This window comes from Eupeodes corollae, chromosome 1, assembly GCF_945859685.1.
Source record: "Eupeodes corollae chromosome 1, idEupCoro1.1, whole genome shotgun sequence".
In the NCBI taxonomy this organism is placed as follows: domain Eukaryota; kingdom Metazoa; phylum Arthropoda; class Insecta; order Diptera; family Syrphidae; genus Eupeodes; species Eupeodes corollae.
In genome coordinates, this window is record NC_079147.1 from 250,575,401 (window position 1) to 250,602,093 (window position 26,693).

A 26,693-nucleotide genomic window follows, 5' to 3' on the forward strand; every position below is an offset into this window, starting at 1 on the left:
AAGGGTATTTATAACCACACGAACACTCATTTTGATAATAAAGGTTTATCATTTAAACGCATTGTTTAGTGGTGAATTAAGGATTCTCTGATGGAGGATCCTAAAAAAACGCGGACGCCGGCCCCTGAGGGGCCAGCCCAACCGTCCGACTTACTATTGAAATGAAAGTCTAGTCTATTTTCGTTTCACGATTAAATTAATTAATGTTTATTGTTCACGAGCTAAAATTGAACTAACAGTAACTTAACTAATACCCTAAAATTACACCTAACGGCGCGCTGTTCACATACGATGGTGATTTGCATGGTCAGCGACCATGCTCGTGCATTAAACCCGTTACTTGACACCCGCCAATCATATTGACCTCCATGCGCCGTTACTCGATACCCACCAATCGTGGGAACTTATAATTTTCCGTTATGATTTGCTTAGCTGGCAAATCATGATCGGCTCGTGTTGGCGCAAGGTGTTAACTTGGTGTAACTTGCCATGATGATTTGGCATAAACAACTGAATAATTAACAAAAGATTTGACAAATGTCACCAAAACGAAATGGCCGCCATGTGGCACCAAAATCTATCTGCGCCGTTTGAAAAAAACCTTTATAAATAAATTATTTTTCTTAAATCAGATAAGGGATAAATTATTGCAATCTTCTAAGAGTCAAACAATTTTGAAGTCCCAGTCTTAAAGTGAATTTTTTCTCCATTCAATGAATTGAAATATGAATATATATCCTTTGAGAACCCATAATTGCATTCTCTTACAAACACTGTCAGAGCTTCAACTCCTTCAACAAGAATTCACAAGTATTTTCGATGAAAATTTCATTTGTTCAAAATTTCAATATATCTTTTTTAACACGAAACCAATATACAAAATTGCTTATATTCAGATTCATCAATGCAAAATATCAATAAGGTATACTCATTTGTTCACTCAACACGAACAAATAAAAACAAATTTATTTCTCAGGAATTTAAGAATTTTCAAATTCTTAGAAAGTCTTTTGATTTCTAAGCCTTTGTTATAGACCAGACTGTCTCTTAATCATAAACTGAGCTTTTCCAATTATTATCAAATACATTTTCAAGAACCTATACGTACTTAGTGTAATTTTCACACGAATGATTTTAATTAAATCAATTAGATTGGAAATGTGTTGTTACTGATGGTTTTTAAAATAAAACAAAAAAATATTACTCAAGAAATCCTTTTTCTATTTGAAATAAATATCAAAACCCATTCTGACTCTCTCAACTATACACCTGGACTTATATAATGTAGTTAACATTCTACAAAAGTCTTCTTCTCAATATAAACTCATGAAAGCAATACACTCTGTTTGGACACTCTTGAAGGTACCTACGTACACTGTGCAGTATATCGTATTAATAGAACTAATAAAGATGATTTTAATGAAATTTTATTGGAATTTCAAGAAAAGATACCTTTGACAAGAATTGTGTCCCGTTATTGAAACTATTTTACAAGACTTCCGTATAGACAAGGAAACTTTATTGTATACAACTCTGAGATAGAGGTAAATTTCAAAACAATTTCTCAATTTCTTTAAAGCAAATGCTTGTTCCCAGAAACTTCCTGAACTTACCTACACACAATAAATTAGAAAATATAGAAATGTATGTTAAATTGATTTCCCTCAACACTTTTTTCCAATGGAAAGAACCGACAGCATTTCTATAGGAGTTTATTGAAAGTGTGTAAAACAATTCATTTTTCAGGACAAATTCAAATCTTGATGCAAAACTCTAGTTAAAATAGCTTTATGTTTTCTAAACTCAATTATTGTCATAAAACCACTTGTTTTCATGTCCCAATGCCCACCAAGAATACATGTAGATGTACTATGAATATAGTTAGAAGATAGATAGGTATGTGTGTGGAGGAATTTTGTACGTCTTATGCAATAAATTTTCAAAACCCCGTCGGTCGTAGAGCTGGAAAGAAAAAACCACAGTTTTCACACAGGGATATCAGTTTCTCATTTGAATCAGAGGAAAATCAAATCCCCCAGTGTCCTGGATGGAGATCCAAACCGTCAAAATATATTTGTATGAAGAAGACGAAGTGGTACAGTGGTGTATAGGTATAATGCTCTGATACCTCCAGGAGTATACCTATCCTTCCCTTTATCATCAGACTCTAGCTGAAGAAAATTCCTTTCGACGATGATGGATTTCTTGGCATTTATCCAAGATGTGAAGACAAAGATGCATGGGAAGTAGCTATGAGAAGGTATTTACACTACATGCATACCTTACCTTGTTTCCTGGACTTCTTGCTTGATGCACATGCACAGCAGTACATATCTCTGTATAAATATAGCTTCTGTACTTTGTATCCTTTCTTTTAACTTCCACTTCCATGCTCGAGACCGAGACAAGCAAATATTTCAAAATTTCACTCAACCAGAAGCAGTTATTTACCATAAATCTTACCCAAAAAGTTTGCAAATATGAAGAAGTTGTTACATTCTGTATACTCTGTGACTGCGGAAAAAAGGATTTCCCATTCCGATGATGCTATGCCATACCGCCATATCATCAGCATTGTACACAAGAACTTAGAGAGAGTGAGTGCAAGAAAATAAAATTGAAGCTAAGAAGAAAAAGTAGAAAAAAAAATTAAAATTACGCTTCAGGATAAAAGGGAAAAATCCATCACTTGCGGACGTTTAAATGTAAATTTCTGTGAAAAACCACAGTCATAGAGAACCAGGACCAGGAGTATCTTGTTATGCATCCTGACTTTGGTCCTTCATCAACTTTGTGTGATTCTGTGGGAATCAAAATAAAATTGCAAGGACATTGCTGATGCCACACGCTACCCACCGCATGTAAACGTGTTCACTTGTTACAGCTTACAGCAACTCTATCGCCGGCCGCCGATGAAGGACTTTATAGTGGTACATTGATGATGGTAGTGCGCGTGCTGCAGGGATTGCACTTTTAGTTATTTTGTCCTTTTTCTGTTTTTAGTTGTATGTATTTGCTTTATCCTGTCCCGGCCAGATCCCTGTTGGACATTGGCGTTAATTTGAGAACATTCATTAAAAGTGGATGAGCAATTTTTTTTTTCGTCGTCCTTGCTCGTCCTGATAGGGTTTTGCTGTATTTTGTTATATTGATTCACTTTTTTCTGATTTTTGTTTTATCATGTTTCTATAGAAAATCGAAATTTTTCTGACTAGCAATGCAACTTTCAAACTCTTTGCTGATGTCCTGTGTATATTGATGGTGTTCGTGTTCATGTTCATATTCGTTTTCATGTTGGTCGGTTGATGGAAACTGACTTAACTCGAGATATTTTTGAATGAATGTAGATATTTTTAATCGAACCAATGGGACACACAGAAAGACACACCGACAGACAGATAGACATCCCAGCGAGAACCGAAGAGAACTTAATTTGAATTCGCCGAAGATTGAACAGAATAATGTGCACTACAACTTCAAATAATTTTTGTTTGTGCAGATCCTTGTTTTTTTTTTTTTTTGATTTTTCTGACATTGCAATTAGTTTTTTGGGATTTTAATTGCATCGAATGTTTGTGTGCACGTTTTTGAAATTAATGTAAAAAGAAAAAATCGTTTATTGCAAGGGATTTTGTTTTTTGGTTTCTTTTGGTTTTGAATCAAAAAATCAGCGGTATAATATAATTCTTTTTTAATTTTTTTGCAAGTGTGCGAAATAAATAAATTGCATTTATTTTTACATGACGATTCCAAATGAAACTAATAATACGGTAAAAATTGATGACTGAGAGTTTACATATAATTGATTGATATTTAAAGTGAGAGGTTTCAGTTGGTATTTTTATAATATTAGTAGGCTTTTTTTTTAAATTATAATTTGTGTGTGTAAATGAATTTTAAATTGACAATAAGAAGTTAAAAATTAAGTATTGATTTTATTAACAATTCAACAGAATCATTAGTGTAGAACGTGAAATCTGTAGACTGAAGTTTTTTTTCACAAATTACATTTATAACTCGATTTATACAATTATTGAATTTATTTATTTTTAGTAATCTCGTGTCTGCAACTTCTAATCCAATACATTGTTTCGCTGACGATAGTACTCTTAGCTTTTCATCCTCCTTTGGATGTGGAACTGCAATGGAAAAACATGATAAACTCATTAAATGCCTACCTTAACAGCATTGTACAATAGGGAATAAAAAACCGCATGGAATTGAATGCTTTCAAAACCCAATGGTGTCTTGTATCGTTAAAGCGAGATATACCCCCCTCACCATTATCCATAGATGGCACTTGCATCGAGGAGACTGAATATCTCAATATTCTCGGTATGTCTTGTGGAACGATCACATGTGCTATGTCGCTAAACATTTCGCAAGATGTTTATGTTTTCTAATGCGATGCAAGAAGTTTTTCTCCCTTTATGATTAGGCTGCAACTTATTTGAGCCCTTTGGACAGTTTTGAACGTAGAGCATTTAGATTGATTGGTGATAATACCATCATACGCTCATTTACGTCACTCGAACATCGTCGTAAAGTTTCTTGCCTTAGCCTCTTTTAAGGTCATTTTAACGGCTTATGCTTTAGAGAAATATCCAGCTGCATTTATCCCCTTAAACAGTTCAACTGTAATACTCGCGCATCTGATTATGCTTATCAGTATACCCTAGAGCTCAACTTCGGTCGTACTAACAAGTACAGGAATTTGTTCTTTAGCCGTACTGCGCGAATATGGAATTTCTTACCACACTCTGTTTTACCCAGCCATTGCAATATTGAGGAACATAAAACCAATGTGCATCGACACCTCCTTTCAACCTCTCTCTCCCTTTTTAACAAGAGTTGTAATATCCTTTTGAGTATGCGCTTATTATAAAAAAAAAATTAAGGCACAGTGTTCGAAGTCAGAATGGGCCTCATGATTTTAGATCAGCGATTCTACAGTATGCTTGTTGTTGATGGTTCGTTGGTAGTACTACTACGCCGAACGTCAGGGTTTAATCCCTACTCGTGTTATCTAATTCATTTTTGGTACAGGTAGTGGCTCTTGCAAGGAATTGCCAAATCCTCCAAGAGTAATTCTTGACATAAAAAGTGCTTCTTAAAATAGCCCTTTGTATTGCTTAAAATCTTGTAGGTCCCCTCATCCCTGACATTGCTCTCACTCAGGAATGGTTAAGAATGCTTAGCTAAAGCGAAGATTTGACATTGTTTTATGAATCGGTCGACTTGAGTTCAAGTTTAGTTTGGTAAATTCAAATATCAACAAAGAATCCACAAACTTGGGCTTCCGTTAACACTATAAACCACAGTATTATAACATTATTAAGTTGTTGTTGAAAGACTCACATGGTTTTAAATCTTCACATCACAAAGTATTGTAGCTAACAGATATCAGACCACAAAAAAGCTATAATCTTACGAATATTAACATTTTCAAGGAAATGTTGAAGTTGGTAAAATATCAAAGATGACAGCTTCAAAAGTAACAGCTGAACAAATAGCAAACTGTTCGAAAGTGAAACCATTAATGGGAAAGATATTTTTGTGCATCGTTTTTTTATAATTAACGGGCACTCAAGGGGTTATTACTACCCTAAAAGTGTTTAAAGTTTAAACACAGTGCAAGCTTTAGGAAAATAGAGAAGGATTAAAAGGAGACACACATGCCCATTGGTCTTAAGGTTTTGAATATCAAAATGATAGGGAAAAACAGAGTTGAAAGAGTTGAGAAAAAAGAATCTATTTACTTTAAAGTATATCCGAAATTGAGCTCAAGGTTAAATTGATGTGCATTCCTAGAACAGGACTGGAACAAAACAATTAAGAAACTCTATGGGGTATGATGTTACATGCTCCGTGTCATCATCCGAAGCCCGCGTTAATATACGTGTATTATAAGTTTAACATGTTCGACAACTTATTTCATAAAGGTTGGAAATGCGTTGTTTTTCCGTAATACCAATTTTATCCAAATATTGTTCAAATCTTTGGTAATTTAGGAGTAAAAGCGATCAGATTCAACGGAAAGTAATTGCTCCAATGGAAGCTCGTTATTTTCCCGAGGTCAAAAGTAACTCATTTCGTAAGTCTCAAATTATCTCCTTACCAAATTTCATTTAAATCTATTTAGTAGTTTTTGCGTAAAAGCAATCTAACCACCTGAATTTTCCCAAGGGAATGCGTCATTTTCCCGGTATAAAAAGTAGCCTATGTCCTTTCTCGGGTATCAAAATATCTCCATACCAAATTTTAAGCAAATTGTTTAAGTACTTTAGGCGTGATTGAGTAACAGACAGACATTAGTATGGATTATACATATGTACATACAAAAACATTCATTCATTTGAGATATAGAATTTTAAAAAATAAAAATTTATGTTTTTTATGCTTAAAGTAAAATTTGAAATGTTTGATCATCAAATATTATTAATAAGTATGAGAACTTGTTGGTTCTTAAAAAACTTATAAATAAAATATCTATTCTTTGGGGATACCTTCAACTTTTGTTTTACCAAATTAACAAAATTATTGAAAATAATGGTTATGACCTAAAACTAATTGTGACTTACAATATTAGATAACTTTTTTGATAACTAAACGGTCTGTTTTTTCTTTTAATGGTGTTATATTTTTAAGAAAAATAAAAAAAAATATGTTTTAAGTGTGTCCAAAATAAATTCTTAGTTTTGTTTAAAAATCTAATTCATTAATTTATTAAAAAAAGGCTCGGTACAAGCATAAAAATATCAATTTTAAAAAAGAAACTTATGTTTTATCTCGGAAGAAGTTGAATTGTTGTTCTTTTTTTCTATTTAAGAAAAAAGTTTCGTTAAGGATATATTCTCCAAGCTATTAATATTTTTAACCGTCTATCTTCTAAAGGCTTAAATGTATTATTGTAAGCTATCTACTATATGAAAATATTTTATTTATTGGCCTTCAACCATTTCAGGACAATAATAAAAGAAACTTAATTTTGAAAATTCATGATGAGGTATTACCATATTTGAAGGAAATATCATTATAATATCAATGCAAATCACGTTCGAAGAAAAAGAGTTATTAGAGTTTTTGAAGCCCTACATATACCTGGAAAACCACAACGTCAAAAACTTTTTAAGGAAATTGAAAAAAAAGAAATAGGAAAAGAAAAAGAAAAAACTTCTTCACGCACTCGTATATCCTTTTAAGTCTATGTCGAATCCCACTTGAGGGATATCAAGCCACACGTATAAGAGGTACAACTTTTAAAATATTCTCACAAAAATTTTTCATTTGATATAGAAACGAAACGGAACTACAATCCTTTAGAATTTATGTTTGTAATAAAAATGAAAAAAAAAGTAGAACAAAAACCCATCTGAAAAAATTCCACCGAGAGCCTGATGGTGGTTTTGGTTCTAGTGGTAGTGCCTTTAATAAACCTAACTTTTCTGTGAAACTTTTGTATAAAATCAACTCTTTGATGAGACAGCTTTTCAGTTTTTATTTGCTTCACCTTCAGCCGGTTCTCATTACATACCCTAAAGCCTGTTGGTGGGTAGCTAGGCAGGTAGTTCTTTTTTGTTTGTAATTTTTTCCCAGATTTTTTCTTTTTTTTTTTTGGCTCAAAAAGTAAACTTTGTGTGCAAATCCAGTGCAGCCGCCGTCACTCGCCGCTCACCACCACTACCTACTTTTCTTGTTTTCTTTTTTTCTCCAGGATTCTTTTTGAGAGCGCGCGGCATAGGTTCACATGATTTTCAGCTCGCAGAAAACAATATAGAAAGGGAAAATCTTCAAAGTGACCTAGTTTTTTTTTGCATTTCCCGACATAAAAAGAAAATGTTAACGTGGGACCGAGAACGGTTGGATGGAAGAACAAAAATATGAGAAAAAAAAGAACTCGTATGACCATCAACCCGCCAAACTGTTGGACCGAATGTAAGAACTCTGAGTTCGCGGGTATACCCTTTATGTGTGCTAAAAAAGTAAAGTTCCATGATCCTTGCTCCATCACACAGAGACCTCCTCGCTCCCGTCGTAGTCGTCTCCTCTCATGTCATTCATCTGAATATAAGCGGGGGTGCTTTGAAAGGAGACCCGCTTTTCTGCTGCCTGCACAGCACAGCACAGCCACCTGTTCGTTTCGTCCTTCCTGCCTCTACAGTAGTTTGGTTTTCATACACCACCAGAACTATATTATAGCCATAACATTATACTAAATGGAGCAAAGGATACTACTTCCCCTTGCAGGAGTAGGTAGTGAAATCAAAGTAAATATTTCCTTTGATAATTATGTTTGGCATATTTTAATTAGATTTTAATTTTGAGTGCACCGCAAATAGCATGGGCTAATGTAAGCGAATACAGTGAGCCAGCGTGCAGCAGCGATTGAGAATCCGCCCGTCGCCCCTTCATCGTCATTGTCGTCGTCGTCCGTGAAGTTATGCTCGCGCAGTTGATGTCGGACCCCACTTTTTGAGTTACTATCCTCTGTGAGAAACTTCAACTTCAATGCAAAGTATATTAACTACATCAACATCATCCACTATGCGAATCTACACTCGTATATAAAAAACAGATGCAAATGCAAATATTTGAGCTCACCAAGGGCTTTTGTTGCAATTGCCAGAATCATAAACTATAAAAGCGTCCGCCAATTAGATGAAAGCGTATAAAGAATCTTTTATAACTACATAAATATATAAAATCACTGGAAGATGGGATATTTTTTAATTTTATTTATTCAATATTTATAAGTAGGGCGCTGTGAGAGTGGGGTTTTATCAAAATGATGGATTTTGTGCCTTTGTGGTTGTTTTAAAAAATTATACTTCATTTTTGAATTGAAGATGCAATGAATGGCATTATAAGCTTGATGGGTTGAGTATAAGCTAAGTAATCTAAAGAAGAAGAAAGATTCTGTTTGTAAAGTTCGTTTGACTTAGCTCTGAAGATTGAAGGTAAAAAAAAATATGAAACTTATTAAAATGGAAATTAAACAGTTTTTTTTTACCAAATAAAAAGGGTTTTGTACTTACTTTATAATTAAGTTTTTTAATTTGTTAACAAATCACTTTAATGCAAAATATTATTAATTTCACAGTTTTTTGATTCTGACAAGAGGTTCTTATCAAGTCATTAGTTTCTAAAGGTTTTTTCAAGTAAAGCTTGACAAATTTGATATTTCAATTTCAAAGAAATACTTAAAAGAGCTTTTCATTTTAAGCTTAAGACTAAGTCTTAAATTTTTGTTTTATTTTAAATAGGTTAACAAACGAAGAGCTTAACAAAATAATAATTCTTTGTAATTTAAAAAGAATTGACAATTTAAAGTTCTTAGTTTTTGGCTCCATGTCGAAAAAGGCTCTTTTTATTTAAATTCGACTTCAAATCTCTTTAAGGAATTGCTTTTTCATTTAATTTACTCTTAAGTAGAGGTCTCAACGAAATTTTATAACATAAAGTTCAATTTTTACTTTGAAAGTCATTAACTCTTAAAATAATTTTTGTACGACCGATATAAGTACGGTTCCAAAAATTTAATGAAATTTTGTGTAAGACCCTTAAAAGGTTTGGTTTAAATTGACAATTTCGATATTGTGCATAACATATTGTTTCGATAACAGTACAAATCCGGCTTTAACAGAATATTTCAAATTACTCCCACAATATTATATGACTGAGCTTTTTACGTCTAAGATTCAGAAGTTGGACACAGCCTGGTGGCATCTCATGACATCGCCCAGGAGATGGGAGTTAGTCACCAAACCATTTTAAACCATCTGCACCAAAAAGCTTAATATTTGAATGCCGCATGATTTGCCGCAAAAATAAACCTTCTGGACCGAATTAACGCCTCCGATATGCTGCTGAAACGGAACGAACTCGACCCATTTTTGAAACGGATGGTGATTGGCGACGAAAAATGGATCACATTTCATTGTCCCAAACAGTGGCCAAGCCAGGATTTATGGCCAGGAAGGTTTTGCTGTGTGTTTGGTTCAGCTTTTTTATGTATCTGCGGCACTGGACACCTTACTGTACTGTAACACCTGCTATTCTCCTCAAATCTTCGTCGCAGTGGATTAACAACAACATTGGTCGCCCCGTAATTCTTAGGTATTTAGAACCAATTCCAAAGCACAGAGACTACACCATCCCCCAACTGCAATTCGACAGAAGCTTCCAAATTTCTATACCTTCCAGATCTTTCTGGGAGGATAGGGCATTCCTAGAAGACGAGTCAATCCATTTTTATACAGATGATTCAAAAACAAAAGAAGGAATTGTTAAAGGTGTGTACTCTAAACGACTAAAATCAAGTCTCTCCATTCCAAATTCCCAATCATTGTAGCGTGTTCCAGGCGGAACTTTTGGCGATAAAAGAAGTCTTTTCCTGGCTTAAAGAAAACATCTGATATCCGTATTTTCTCAGATAGTTAGGCTGATATCAAATCTCTGGACTCTGTTTCTACAAAATCTATATAACATTCCATAACTACCGATCATCTCTTATGGAGATGGCACAACAGAGTAATATTCACCTTTGCTGGGTGAAGGGTCATAGAGACATTCCAGGTAACTGTAAGGTAGATAAAATCGCCAGAAACGGTACAGTACATCCTACAACGTTTGGATCATACTGGCATACCAATCGCTACTTGTAAACTGTTGCTAATTCAAGACGCTATAAAGAAGGCAAACACGGTTTGGAACAACATCACCACAAAAAGCGATCACGGTGCTTTCTATCTCTAAGCAGAACGCATATAAGCTCGATAATAGGTGTCATTGTCTAATAGGAAAGCACACCAAACGACTAAGCGTGTTCTCAAATGACGAGGAAGAGGAGGAAACAGTTCTTCACCTCCTCTGTACATGCCCTGCTCTGGCTCGAAAACACGAGAATTACCTAGGAGAATTCTTCTTTAACAATCTAAATGATCTTAATCATATCAGCATAATCAGCCTCTCACGTTTCGTAAGGGACTCAAACTGGTTCCATTGAGCTTAGGAGGAAGCCTTAAGATTCATGTATTATCAAAATGGGCCATTTAACTGGCCTAGGTGTGTACGATTTCATCATGGACAGCCACTTTAATCTAAGCTATAACCTAACCTTGGTGGGTTTGGAAGGGAATCATCCACTATGAGCTGCTCCCATATGGCCAGACGCTTCTAGCAGGTGATCGACGAGAATCGTCCAGAATTGGCCAATAGGAAGGGTGCAGTGCTCCACCAGGACAACGTCAGAACAAACACTTCATTGATGGCTCGTTAAAAGCTACAGGAGGTCGGATAGGAGCTTTTATCGCATCCACTTAATAACCCAAACATAGCGCCAAGTGATTACCACCTGTTCTTGTCCATGGCGAAAACCCTTAATGGTGTGAGTGTGAACTCAAAAGAGGCTTGTTATCAATCAAAACAGCGCATATTTAAACTATATCCGATCACTGTAACACTTTTTATAAAGTATTGAATAAAGAGCAAAAAAGCGGAATTGAGCTATTAACCAACAGTTTGAAATTTGTTCATATCCCTTATTTTTGTGACAAGTCCATGGAACTTAAGTATATTAAATAATATATTGAGTAATAAGGACAACTTAATTTTTTTAAAAAGCAAGAAAACTTAAAAAAAAAATATAATAATCAAAAACGTTGGTATACTTTAGGTTCGTTTTCTAATAGGTTAACATTGTATAAAGATTTTAGTAAAGAGATTTCTGTTTTAAAACATATTTTCCCTTCAAATAAAAATAGTACAACTTCATATTCTCATTGAGATGAATGTCTGTTCTAATTTTAATAATTACTAAAAAAATATTTATTAACATAATTTTAAAATGTACTCAAACATTAGAAACTCACTTTGACAAAAAATAGTCTTTTTACAAACAATCCTTAGAGTTTTTTGACATGTTTTATGAAAACAAATTAAACATTCATCAAATCCTTTTGAGCAAGTTCCTTAGCTCTTTTAATTACAGAAAAATATTGAAATTGTTATTTCAACGTTATATTCTCCTCAAAACATTATCAAATTCTTTTTTTCTCGTATGTTATATCTAAAGTAAAAAGACTTTTATGATATTAGTTTTTAGTCGCACTTTAATTAAACAATTTTTCAATCTCAAAGTTATTTCCTCATCATATAGTCATCTTCATCGTCATCGTCATCATCAGCAGCATCAAAGAAGCTTTGACTGACTCAATTCAATGAAATAGAAATACCAATTAACAGAGACCTATTGCAGTTTGAAATTGAACTTTGAATGCCAATATCAAACTACCAGCAGCATGCCTTTACTGCTATTAGGACAATCTTCGACAGAGAGATCATTCAATTCTCTATATCGCTATTATCTCATTCATCAACGATTTCATTGTCTTCTTTTTCAAAGGACAAACTGAAACAACATCATTCCTCTTCTAACAACATATCCCGGTATATGCATGTATGAAGGTACTTTTACACGATTGCATCTAGGTATGAAGGTATAGGTATGTGTCTTTTGTGACATAGACGACCTTTTGTTTAAGAAAACTTCAAATCTCATTCATGCATCAAACCACCCCCTAGACATAAAGGCTTAACCACATATTCAACAAAGTAGTATCTAGATGTACGTATGATGGTAGGAAAGGAACATTGGATGTTGGTTGGAACTTGGAGCATCTGGTGCAGTTCCCATCATCTCCAGCTTCAGGTCCCGACCAACTCCATCAACATCAGTAGCAGCAGAATCACTCATCATTGCATTCCCATTCCTGCTGAAATAATTAGAAAGGAAAAACAACGTTGCTAACAAAAAGAGAAAAAAATATATAACACACTCACATCACGTCCTCAATCCTATCCTTTGCAATTCAAATTGCATCATAGAGCTTGTATGAGGATACTGAGTAATGTACCTTTTGTGGTACATTGCGAGTTTGACACCATTTCGACAAAGTTTTCGTTCGATGGATCGTCTAATTCTTCATCACACTGTCTTTTTCAAATGCTATAACAAGCAACGTCATTGCTCGTTCAATTAATTTAGTCATTACCATTATCCTTCATCAGCAAGCACCATCATCGTCGTGACACCATCATCGCCATCTATCGTACCACTGCAGCATTGCATTACCAATGGAAGATCTTTCTTTATATCCTTTCTGTCATTTTCAATTTAAATTCTTCTTTTAATTTTTTTATAATTTTTTTGTTTTTCTTTTTGCAGATTGTGCCAACACAGCAACTATCGAAATTGTCGAATCTAACATATTTATCATTAAGTGGAAATCGATTTACACACATTCCAGCTGTGGCCTTGCTTAACTTATTTCATCTGAGGGAATTGCACTTAAATCGATTGGATCGACTTGTAAAGATTGATTCAAGGTAAGTCTTAAATTTACATACGATTATCTACATATACATACATATGTATATCCATTCTATATTATGCCGTGTGTAGTTGGGTAGTAAAATGTTCACTTCTTTACACATTATTACGATATGCTCGTAGGAAGCCGCACTTACGTTATTCCAAGATTGTCGAAATTACGACTATAGTCAATTCTTAAAAGTTTCTCGCATAAAGTATGAATAAGAATGGTGGCAGAGTGGTTTGGAATCTTAAGCTTCTCGGGAATTTATGATGCACTGAAAGAAATTAGTATTTTAGAAATCTAATATTCAAATTTATATTTTATCTTTTTTTGATTTAAAAAGATTGGAAGTTCCTAGAATTACTTTGAATGATTTAATATTCTTCGTCCTTATAAATATAACATTTGAATTTGTCTTGTGGAAATTTTGTAGAACTTTTCTTGCTTATGGGTTTGGAATATCACTACATTTTCTTTTTACCTAAAAGTAAATGGTGTGGTTTTAGAATTTCTGGAGAGAGGTATAATCTGAACCATTTTGTTTATTAGTCGAAATTTTAACAATTCGGTAATCCAAGTAGCTTAAAATAGCTTACTCAAAATCCAATTCGAATTGGAATTTTGGGTGTAATAATAAAACTTAAAACTTTAAAAAAACCATTTAGATATGCGAAATATCATAATGCAGCCGATCATAATTATGTTCTTACTAAAACTACAAGTACGAGAAATGTATGCACAAAAGTAGCAAATTTTTAAATTCTTGAACAAATTTAAATATAGTGATCCTTGACGTAAATAAGTGACCAGATAGATAGATAGATAGATAGATAGATGTTTTTTATTACTTAAAATTGTTAAATACAATAGTTTCGGTTACAATTGAATAACATTTAAATTTGGTAATAAAAGTGTTTTGGCGGTGGCAATGCCGTCTACCAGATAATAAGTGACCATATTGATACAAATTGGGGTTAACAATATTGAACTAGTTTCAAAATAATCATTCACTATTATTGCTAAGCTATTAGCTCAATGATATTGATATATTTCATTAATGTGATAATGAGAATTCTGATTAGAAATTTTATTCTTTTATAGTCATCTTACACAAAAATATGCTCGTATTGATGAACTCGGCTGTCAATCGATAAAAAATATTGAATTTAGTCAGGGAATTCAGGTGTAAAAAAAGTGATACGTCAAACTATTTACGAATGAATGAGGACGTATATTTGGAGCTATTGCAACTAGTGACTCCCATTATACAAATAAAATACAAAGGGGCTGGTGACTTTTCTTCCCGTCTGTCGATTTGTCTTACTTAAAAGTTTGCAGGTTTTGGTGTTGGTAATATAGTTTTAATAAATAGATTTTTAGTCGAAAACTAATGTTCAAAAAATTTAGTAACATTTCTTAAATTTTTTCAAATTGGATAAATTAAATTAATATGAGAGATATCAAAAACCAAACATCAATTTTTACCAAATTTGCGTACTGTTTTTTGTAGATTTTATTTTTTATGAAAAAACGGACTGTTGGATTTTTATATTAAAATTACTGAATATTGAAAACAATATTTTCTGTGAAATAAAATAAGCTTGAAGCCAATATTTTTAATTTTTGAAAAGCTATTTGAGAAGAAAGTAAATTTTTACCAAGTTTTAGTATTGTTTTTTTGTTAGAGTTTTAAAAAACTGTCAATTAAAATATTTTAAAAATGTAACCAAATATCAAAAACAATATTTCTTATAAGATAAAATTAGTTTGAAGCCAATATTTAAAATTTTTGAAGAGATATTTGAGTCGAACATCAATTTTTACTTTTATACATTTTTTTTTGGTTTTTATTTTTTGTAAAAAAACTGTCTAATCGCTTTTTCTCAAAATTTGTCTTAATATTGAAAACAATATTTCTTATAAGAAAAAATTAAGTTGAAGCTATTATCTCAAATTTTTGAAAAGATATTTGAGTCGAAAATCATTTTTTACCAGCTTTTGTTAGTTTTTTTTTGGTTTTTAATTTTTTGTAAGAAAACTGTCAATTCGATTTTATTCAAACTTTAACTGAATGTTAACAACAAGATTTTTTGAAAGATAAAAGTAAATAAAAGCCAATATCTCAAAGTTTTGAAAAGATATTTGAGTCGAAAATTAATTTTTACCAACAATTATACATTTTTTTTTTAGGTTTTTATTTTTTGTAAAAAAACTGTCAATTCGATTTTTCTCAACATTTTTCAAAATGTTGAAAACAATATTTCTTATAAGATAAAATAATTTTCAAGCCTAAATTTCAAGTTTTTGAAAAGATTTTTGAATCGATATTCAATTTTTACGAACTTTGAGTAACGTTTTTTTTTGATTTTTATTTTTTATAAAAAAAAAACTATCAATTAGATTTTTCTCAAAATTTTGTCAGATGTCAAAAACATTATTCTTCGTTGCACAAAATTGTTTTAGAGATGAAATCATATTTCAGTCGTAAAATTTTGGAGGTGACAAATTTTTTTTTTCAGTTTTATTGATTTATAATAAAACCGTTATATTGATTTTTTTCTAAAAATATACCTGTTTGGTATCACCTTACAATATATTATATAAAATATAATATAAGTCTCTAGCGTTTATGGTTCGTAAGATATTTAGCGTAAACCAAAATTATCACCTTTTTTCCCTCGAAATTTTCTTTGAGAGCGTGCTTCGGAATATAATTTTATATGAATAAAGTTCTACGATCAAAAGAAGCAAGCGAAAGTTATTGCTGTTCTACAAAGTTCAAATTTTTTAATATAATTTCATATGTACATCGACGTAAGCACGTTATTAATACTTATATTAAAAGAACCCGAGAAGAGTGGTGGACCGAAAATTCATTGTTAAAACTTGACTAAAATAGTTTAGGAACCTTCCAGTTAAATTATCTACTACTTAAGAAATGAAGATTAAGGTCTATTAAAGCATTTTTCAGGAGAAGAAATTTAAAGTTTAAAAACATAAAATTTGAACCAAAAAATTTAATTTGTGACCAACGATAATCTTTTATTGGTTTCCACAAATTGGACCAATTACAATTACTTTCTATGAGGATTTACAAATAATTTTCAAATTTAATCCTTTCATTAACTTTTAATAAAAAAAAGCAGGAAACAGGATGTTAAAATGTATCTTGGTTTTTAAGAAATTGAAAATATTTTATTGCTTTTTTTTTTTTTTTTTTTTTTATAATTAGCAAACACTAAAAGGGTTTTTTATACCTTTAATATGCCAAAGACACAGTGTGAGCATTAGGAAAAGAGGGAAGGGTTGGATAGGAGGTGTCGGTGTACATTGGTTTTAAATTTCTGAACATTGCAATGAAAGGGAAAGATAGAGCGTGGCAAGGCGTTCCACATTCGCGTAGTACGGCTAAAAAAAGAATCTCTGTACTTCATAGTACGTCCGAAGTTGGGCTCAAGGGTAAACTGATGGGCATTCCTAGAAGCGCGGGTATTACGGTTAAATTGTTTAAGGGGAGGAATGCAACTGGCTATTTCACTAGAGCATAGTCCGTTAAAATAACGGTAAAAAAGGGTGAGGCAAGAAACCTTGCGTCGATGTTCGAGTGATGTAAACGAGTTGATGATGTTTATGTCACCAATCATTTTAAAAGCTCTTTTTTGAATACTGTCCAAGAGGCTTAAATAAGTTACTGGAGCACCAGCCCAGAGATGAGAGTTATATTCAAGTTTCGGACGTATATAGGTTTTATAGATTGTAGCCAGATCAGACGGAGAAAAAAATTTCTTGCAGCGTCTCAAAAAACCTAGACATCTTGCGGCATTTTTGGCAACATCGCGTATGTGATCGCTCCACAAAAGGTGGTTGCTGATGCACATTCCGAGGATGTCAAGATTTTCTGTTTCGTTGATGCAAGTGCCACTCATAGATAGTGGCAAAGACGGTTTATCTCGCTTTAACGAAGCAAGACAGCATTGCGTTTTCGAAGCATTAAATTCCACACGATTTTTTATTCCCCATTGTACAATGCTGTGTAGGTCGGAATTTAATGAGCTTATCATATTTTGCCGTTGCAGTTCCACATCCGAAGAGGAGGGTTGTGAGTCTGGAAACGAATATGAAAAGCTAAGAGTGCTATCGTCAGCGAAACAATGTATTGGATTAGAAGTAGCGGACAGGAGATCATTTATAAAAATGAGGAAGAGGGTCGGAGACAAAACGGAGCCCTGGGGCACACCAGCGTTTATTTTATGAGTTTCAGACTTGAATCCGTCCAGAACAACTTGTATTGAACGGTTCGAAAGAAAATTTCTAATCCAACGAAGAAGAGATTCGTCGATACCGAAAGCACGCATTTTCGATAAGAGAGCAAGATGCCAAACTTTATCAAATGCCTTTGAAATATCAAGTGCAATAATCTTACTTTCTCCAAAACGATGTAAAGATCTGTTCCACTGTTCGGTGAGATGAACCATGAGATCACCAGTGGACCTATTGCTACGAAAGCCGTATTGCCGGTCATTAAGAAGCTTCCGTTCCTCAAGATATTTCTTAAGCTGATAATTAATCAGCGTTTCCATGACCTTAGAAAGAAGGGACGTTAGTGCTATCGGTCGGTAATTTGTGGGAGAAGAAGATTCGCCTTTTTTTGGAATTGGCTGAACAAATGCAGTTTTCCAACTACTCGGAACGAGCCCAGAAGAATAGGATAGATGGAAAAGCTTACGCAGTGGTTTTGCTAGCGTGGAAGAACACCTCTTCAGAATAATAGCGGGGATACCATCTGGGCCAGCGGATTTATGAATGTTGAGATCTTTAAGAACTCTCGCCACAGTTCGAGTACGAAAAAAGATTGGTCCCATAGAATCATTTACGCGTTCAAGAACTGGAGGAGTCATGACACTATCTGGTAAGGTGGAATTTTCGGCGAACTGCCTTGCAAATAAGTTAGCTTTATCAATAGAGCTAACTAAAGGAGTGTCATTGACAACAAGCGTAGGAACCGAGGAAGAGGAAGAATTCCTCATGTTTTTTACAAATGACCAAAAATTCTTACTGCCTTTGGGACATTGCAGTATTTTTCGCCGTAATTTTTGGTCATGTAAAAATTTGGTTCTTCGAATATAGGCGTTGCAGGCCTTCCTGGCTTGCTTAAACTTTTTCCGGTTTTCCTCAGTTGGGTTGGCTTTAAAACACCGGAAGCTCACCTCTTTCTCTTTGATAACCTCTTTGCAGCTCGAATCGAACCATGATTTATCCTTGGGTTTAATACTTTTAACCCTATTCGGGATAAAAGTTTCCATTCCCAAATGAATCATACTAGAAATCATATCTGCACTGGAGTCTACGTCGCTATCGAGGAAGCATAGCGACCAGTTAAAGATCCTGAAAAAATTATTGAGACCGTCCCAGTTGGCTTTCTCGTACTGCCAGACGGTTCTCTTTGGAGCTCTTTCTTTAACTGGATTTGTTTGACACGAGAAATTAGCAGATATAACACTATGGTCCGATGTGCCTAGAGGCGTCAATACACTGATTGTGTACTTATCAGGATCAGAAGTGAGAAACAAGTCAAGAGTATTTTCTGCTCGGCCGTTAACGTCTGATATTCGAGTAGGCTCATTGACAAGCTGAGTAAGATGGTTAAACTCAGCAAAAATCTCAGCACACATTCCTTCGGGCGTTGTCTGGCCCGAATGGCGAAGCCACGAAGAATTGTGAACATTGAAATCGCCCGTAATAACGATTTCAGTGTGAGGATACAGGGAGACAATTCTTTGTATGGAGTCAGACAGAGCATCAAATTCCTGAGAAGTTGAAACTCTGCCCAGGTTTGGGCTCCGATAAAGAAAACAATAGTGAATGATGTGCTTATTCACGGAAAGTTTTAACCACATGAAATTAAAAAGGGAGTTGGTACAATGACCGTATTGTGGTAAAAGTTGATATGCAACATCATTCCTAATATATATGGCGAGACCATGGTGTGAGAAGAATAATGGCACTAAGCGATACCCATGAATAAAAAATTCAGCAGGATCGGAATCTTCACCTACTTGGGTTTCACTCAATGCCAAAACAGCTGGTCTGTTAGAATTGATATGGATGTATACAGACAGAAAATTCGATCTTAGCCCACGAACATTACTATAATCTACTCTAAAATAACCAGTCATTGCAATATAAAAAAATTTTAAAATCAAAACAAACGAACTTCTAAGTATATTACTGTATAAGATTATTTAAATGTCTTTACAATACAACCTCACTACTAGTGTTATGCCTTTAGTAGTGACGTTGAATTGGTCCGGACCCTGACAATCAAAACAGTAATCTACAATCCATTTGTTGTTGAATGAAACAACACATACACATCATTGAGCGAGCTTTCAAAAAGCTTAGCCCAATGCATGCACCTGCTGAGCCACTCAACTGTAAAGAAAAATGAAAGAAAGAGTGAAGGGAATGCACTTACTGTGTTCTGGTAGGTTTTTTTTTATTATTTAATTCTTTTTCCCTTTGTGTTGCTTTTTTTTTTTAATATGTAATGCTGTTGTTTTTCACTGTTTTTTTTTTGTATCATTATTATTTCTGTTGTTTTAGTTTAATTTATTATATTTTTTTTATCACTATTTTGTTTGTTTTGGTTTTATTTCAGTTTTTTTTTGTTTCGTTTTTTTTTAAATAAATTAACATAACGAGACTGCGACGGGGACGGGGACGGGAGACAAGACAACAAATAATCGAAAAAATAATCGCAGAAAAACACTTTTCCAACGTTTGATCTACTTATTCCACGTCAGTTTATTTGTCATGTTTTTGCTTTGTTAAATTGGAACTTTGAAATGTTTACCTCTTTGATTTAAATTTAATTTCAAAATAATTATGAAAATTGATATAAAATTCTATGAAAAATCAAAGCAACACGAAGTGAATGTAACCATTCCCTGGAATAAGTATAAAGTTATGTGGGGAAGCTACCAAAAGACAATATAACCAACATTTCTTGATTGCCCTACTTTCTACGTTTTGGTTGTTTTGTCGACATCATTTTATATGTTTATTCTAATATCTATTTGTTTTTTTTTTCTCCAAGTGTATTTGCCCCTATAATGATGATTTTGTTTATCAAATAAAACCCGCATTTCCGTCGTAGTCGTCTTCAATTGGTAGGTATACCAAACTCAGCTGTATTGATTTACTCTTGGAAGAACATCAACCTGATTTCTTGAAAACGTCTGCCGATGATGATGTGTCAGATCGAGTTTAGTTTGTGGTTTCGCCAATACCATAAACCAATACATCACATACGTACCAAGATGCAATTGCTGATTTCGAAAACCCATAACTTGAGCCTCCATATAACCATCATCACACTATACAAAACTTTATATGAAGATCCTTCACCACAATCCTGCAGCAGCAGCAGCTTCATAATAATGAAATAGTGATGCAGCCATAGCATCAGCAAACGGGTGTGGTTCGCCTTCTTTTCTCTTCCTCATTTGAGGTCGAAAACGATGATGGTATACCGTATACCCGTTCAAGTGAAAGATCTGATTTTCTTTTTCAATTCCAATGAAATCAATCATATACCTCCTCACATAAAACTATATACACAAGTACTGGTATTTGTATACATGCCTCAATATGGGTAACGTTTAAATAGCACAAAGGCTGCTGAAGGATATGCGGTTGAAAAACCACAAGACTTAGCGGACTATAATGCTATGTGCGATGTCAAGGATCAGACAGCAGACTGTGTGTGTGGTGGGTAGAGGATTGGTGCTGGTTGGTTGGGTGGTTGGTTGGTTGGTTAGAATGGAACGACCGACTTTGGTTGTCGTTGTCGTAGTCGTCGCTAGTAGTCTCGTCATCATCATCTTCTATCCCTAATAAAATATTTGACAAGTTTACCTCTCCTCTGCACCGCACCGGCACTGCCAATAAAATCAAAATACGGAAGTTCATGTTTGCTCAAGTCAACCTCGAAAATACTCCAACAGGATGTTGGTGCTCCTTCTTTTATGCATATTCCTTAACAAACCTAAACGAAAATGAGAGAGAGAGAGAGAAAGAGAGAAAAGGAGACAGACGACTTTTGGGGCTAAACCAACAGACTCGTGAAAACGCTGTATTCGGTTCAGTGGCAACGCCAAAGTATGTTCCTTAATGTTAAGCCAACAGTGTACTTACACGCCGGAAGCACTTAAACAACGAAATACTCCAGCAAAAGGATTCCGAGGAATATAACAAGGACTCCTATACAACTATATAGGCAAAAGCAAAGGCAAAGCAAGGCACGGTATACTTATACCTATAAACTCCGACAGAACAACGACGACAACGACGACGATGAAGACGAAGAAAAAAACATGAATTTAGACTGAACAGAGGTTGTAGCTCGCTGTGGCTGTAGGGACATAAGGAAAAGCTTCCTCGTCCTTGCTCCTACCTCACTTACCTAACAGCCAGTCAATTCCTCTACATCCACACACACTCTCCAAGTCAATCAGCCAAGTTAGTTGATGGTTCCATGTTTGCCATCGGGTTGAATGAAGCATAGAAAGAAGGTTTGGCAAATTTGAATTTGGATTAGCACGTCTCCGTTGTAAGTTATTCTTTTGTATTTCGCGCTTTCCCTCCACATTTTAAGACTGCTCTAACAAGTTCAATCTTCATATATACCTACGTCCTACCAACCCAGCACCCTTTTGTTGTATAAGAACCATGTTTTAAGTACCTACACCTAATCTAATCGATAAGTAGATTGGAGACATGCTATATGGAATAGGGTGGTGTAGGCGGAGGAGGGTTGCTCTATCAGAGTGACTGAATGTGTTATATCGTTCATTTTGTGGTAACTAGTGCTAACGCCCGCCATTATATTGCCTGAAGAGTTATTCCGAATATTTGAACGAATAATTGAATTTTTGAGTCTAAGAGCATATACTCTCGATTTTTTTTTGTCGATGGATTTACTCCTACATACATTTGTGTCTATAGCTGACGTTGACTTGAAGTTTTAAAATTACTTAAAGAGGGGCTTCATGAGTTAATAATTGGATATTATTGGCATGTTTTGAAAAGTTTGAGGAAGATTGACTCATCCTCAAAATTTTAAGGGAATTAGAAATTAAGTACCTACATATGCATGTATATGTACAAGAATCGATTAAGTAAATAATAGGATATTTCAAACGCATGAACTTAATTCCATATGGGAAAACAACATACGCCTGTAGGTGTCTATTCTCAGGGTAGAAATTCAAGAAAAAGGTTGCTGATCGGTTTTCGAAACTATTTTAAAGTTCAAAGGTTGAAAGTGAGATTTAGAAAAAATATGTTACCTGTAGTTTGAAAAAGCCGTGTAACTTAGAACTTTAAAAATTCATGAGAATTTTTTTGAGGGCACGTGAAAAAATATCGGGTGGTGATGATATTAAAATCGGTTTGGTTATGTACGAGTATCTCATAGAAGAAATATTTTTGAAGTCATAACTTTCATCAGGAACCAACCAAACAAGATATAGTTCAACGAGGTCAAATTATTTCTCTTTGGGACTGAGGGCCTAAACATCTTGGATAGCCCAGAATTTACTCCTAACAGGGGTGAATTGCACGATCTTGGATTGATCTCGTTTTTAATTAAAAAATTAAGTTTTTGACGTACCCATTAATCTTAAAATGAACTTAATCTTAAAATATATTTTTTTATGAAAATTTACTTCAGTTTTAAACTGCTTTTTCTTTCCTGCATATTGTAGGATCAGTTGAATTTTGTAAAGGTAGAGGCTAAAGGCACGAAGGGTCATGAACCCCCCCCCCCCACAAAAGGAAATTATTTTTTGTTTTAATGTTAAATTTCGTTTTTTGTAATGAGTCCGATTTTTCAAATAGAAAGCTTTGACATTTTTCGAGGTTTTAAGGTCCCTAGAATCAAAATAAAATATTTTTACAAAGTTGACTGTGCGTGCGTGTGTTCGCGACGTTTTTTCGTCGTCCATTGCTCAAAAACGAGAAGAGATATCGAACTCATATAAATTTTGTTATACAGATAAAAAGGCATAAAGATCTAGAAAGGTGCGTGGTTGGTTTTTTTTTACCATAGCAGTTTAAAAAAAAGTTGAACCTTTGGTTAACCCTTAACATCTCACGAACCAATAATGCTAGAGACTTGAATTAAATTTTTAATTATATATTGTAACTTGATATCAGACCAGTATATTTTTGGATAAAAATCCAATTAACAGTTTTTTATAAATCGAAAAAAACAGAAAAAATTTTACGAATAAAAATGGTTTCATATCTAAATCAATTTTGTGCAATGAAAAAAAAAAACGTTTTTAATATCTGAAAAAAATCTCCAAAATTTTAAAAATTGAATTTCGACTTAAATATCTTTTCAAAAACTTGAGATTATGGCTTCAAACATACTTTGTCTTATCAGAAATATGGTTTTCAACATTCGAAAAAATTTTGACAAAAATCGAACTGACAGTTTTTTTTACAGAAAATAATAAAAAAAAAATAATAAGTTGGGAAAAATTTACTTTCGATTCAATTAGCTTTTCAAAAATTAAACATATTGTCTTCAAACTTTTTCTATTTTACATAAAATATTGTTTTCGATATTCTGTATTTTTTTATAAGAATCCAACAGAGCGTTTTTTCATAAAAAAAAAATAAAATCTAATAGAAATAGTACGCAAATTTTTAAAAAAATCATGTTCGTTTCTTGATATCCGTCAAATTAATTTCATTCATTCAATTTATAAAAATTTAAGAAATGCTACCAAATTTACTAAAAATTTGTTTTTAACTAAAAATATATTTAAGAAAACTAGATTTTTAAACTTAACTATTTCAAAAACTATCTTAACCCAACACAAAAACCTAGAAACTTTTAAATCAGACAAATTGACAGAGGGGATGGGAAGTTATCAATGTGGGTCGCATCCTAGCCTCTTTTTTTATTTAAATTTTGTAAGATTCCTTTACAGAACAATAAAGAACATTTTTTAAGCGGTTCGTAAAATCTCGTCTATATGTTAAGCGTGATAGTATTCCTGCTATTGTTCTGAAGAGTTGTTCTTCAACGCTGGCAAAACCACTACGTAAGCTTTTCCATCTGTCTTATTCTACTGGTCTCTTTCCAAGTGGATGGAAAACTGCATTTGTCCAGCGTGTTCCTAAAAAAGGCGAATCCTCCTCCCCTTCTAACTATCGTTGGTGTGCCCCATGGCTCTGTTTTGCCTCCAACTCTCTTCCTTATATTCATAAATGATCTTTTGTCTGAAACTTCTAACCCACTTCATTGTTTCGCTGACAGTACCCTCTGTTTTTCATAAGCGTTTTTTGATTCTCATCCTTGTTCTTCGGATGTGGACTACCAACGGCAGCGTTTGATAGGCTCATTAAATTGTGATCTTGACAGTATTGTTCAATGAGGATTCAAAAACCATGTAGAATTTAATGCTTCGAAAACTCAATGCTGTCTACTGTCGCAAAAGCGTAACTCTCCCCCAATGCCACTATTTATGGGTGGTACTTGCATCGAGGAGATTGAACCACTATCAGTCCTCGGTATGTGCATCACAAACCACTTGTTGTGGAGCATATTTTACATCTCCAAAAATGCTGCTAAGTGCTTTGGTTTTCTCCGATGATGCAAGAAGTTTTTTACCCCTTCTGATATGGCTATAATCAACAAAGCTTTTGTTCGTCCTAAACTCCAATATAATTCTCATATTTGGGCTGGAGCCCCAATAACTTACCTAAGTCTTTGGGACAGAATTGAAAAAAAAACTCTAAAAATGATAGGAGATTGTTCTCTCTCTGAGACATTTGCTTCCCTTGAACACCAACGGAAGGTCTCATACCTGTCATGGTTTTATCGTTATTTTTATAAACAATTCTTTATTGAAATAGCCAGTTGCATTCTTAAACAATTCAACTGTAATACCCGTACTGCTAGGAATGCCCATCAGTTTCCCTTAGAGCCAAATTTCGGACGAACTGTTAAGTACAGAGATTATTTCTTTAGACGCGAATATGGAATGAGTCAATATTTCCCACTCATTACAATGCAGACATTCGAAACCAAATGTGCATCGGTTTCTCCATTTTTATCCTATCCTCATTCCCTAAATGCTCGCAATGTGTTTAATAATTGTAAGGGTATTCATAACCCCTTTAGTGCGCGCATAATATAAACAAAATTATAAGTCTGGATCCGCCCTGGGTTTAACAGCTAACCACACCTTGCAGCCTTGAAAAACAAGAGAAATAAAAATTCTACAATTTATATACTTAGGTATATATTGAATTATTTTCAGATACACTAATTGCCCTAGATCGCATCCAAATTACCAAAAAGTTGTACATTATTTTGGTCTATACTAAAGTATCTGCCTCTAACCTTCATTCCATGCATTTTAATCCAAACAATTTCACTCTCACTTGCTTTGACATTTTTTAAAATCCAACAGAAAAGCAAAGAGCAATTTTTATTTTACACAAGAATTTCTCTAATTAAATTGTCCTAAATATTTTCCATTTCTATTAACTCCAAAAAAAATATTTACAGAGTGCAAGCACAATTTATATCCCTCTTTGAAGTTTAGATAGATATAGGTATAGTTATTTAAAAACGGTTTTAAAATTCACAAACAAAATATATAAAATAAAAACAAAAATATGTTTCACGGTAGATGTGCTATCAATTATGTTTGCTCTAATTCAAATTCTCTATAAAAATATTAAAGTTTTATATTCTAAATCATTTTAATTGGATTAGTTAATAAAGATCTTAATTTGATTGCATTTTATAAAAATTTCCATCATCATCATTTCAATTTCCATCATCATCGTGCCTCAATTTGAATTGACCCATTACACAAAAATTCCTTACGAATAATTTTAAATATTTAAAAAACATTCGTGATACTAATAATCATCCTTGTCAATCGTGTAACATATAAATTTTTCAAATGAAATTTTAATGAAACATGCGTTTTTCTGTGTGTGTGTGTTATTTTAGTTGGATTTATTAGCGGCATTTGTAGTTTAAATTTCAACATACAAACACACTCGCTGATGCCTCTCACGGTCCATTAACAACGTCATAAAATTATGACAGTGCCTCCCTTTAATCAAATCGGTCCACAGTTTGTTCTCCACTCGAGAGTTATTGATAATTTCTAGATAGGTTATTAAAAGCTTTCCTCTCCCCTTTTTCGTCATTATGAGTGCAACACTTTACATTTATTCAAAATCTGGTTTTCATGTTCATCTGTCAAATTAAAATGTTTGCTT

At 33.6% G+C, this 26,693-nt stretch overlaps 1 protein-coding gene across 1 annotated transcript in view; it reads left to right on the plus strand.

Moving 5' to 3' along the window:
* LOC129941290 (leucine-rich repeats and immunoglobulin-like domains protein 1) overlaps positions 1 to 26,693 on the plus strand; it is a 273,125-nt gene that overhangs the window by 234,714 nt on the left and 11,718 nt on the right. Inside the window, exon 4 of the mRNA XM_056049881.1 lies at positions 13,226 to 13,386. Coding sequence (XP_055905856.1) covers positions 13,226 to 13,386 — 161 coding nt within the window. The remainder of the gene's footprint in view (positions 1 to 13,225; positions 13,387 to 26,693) is intronic.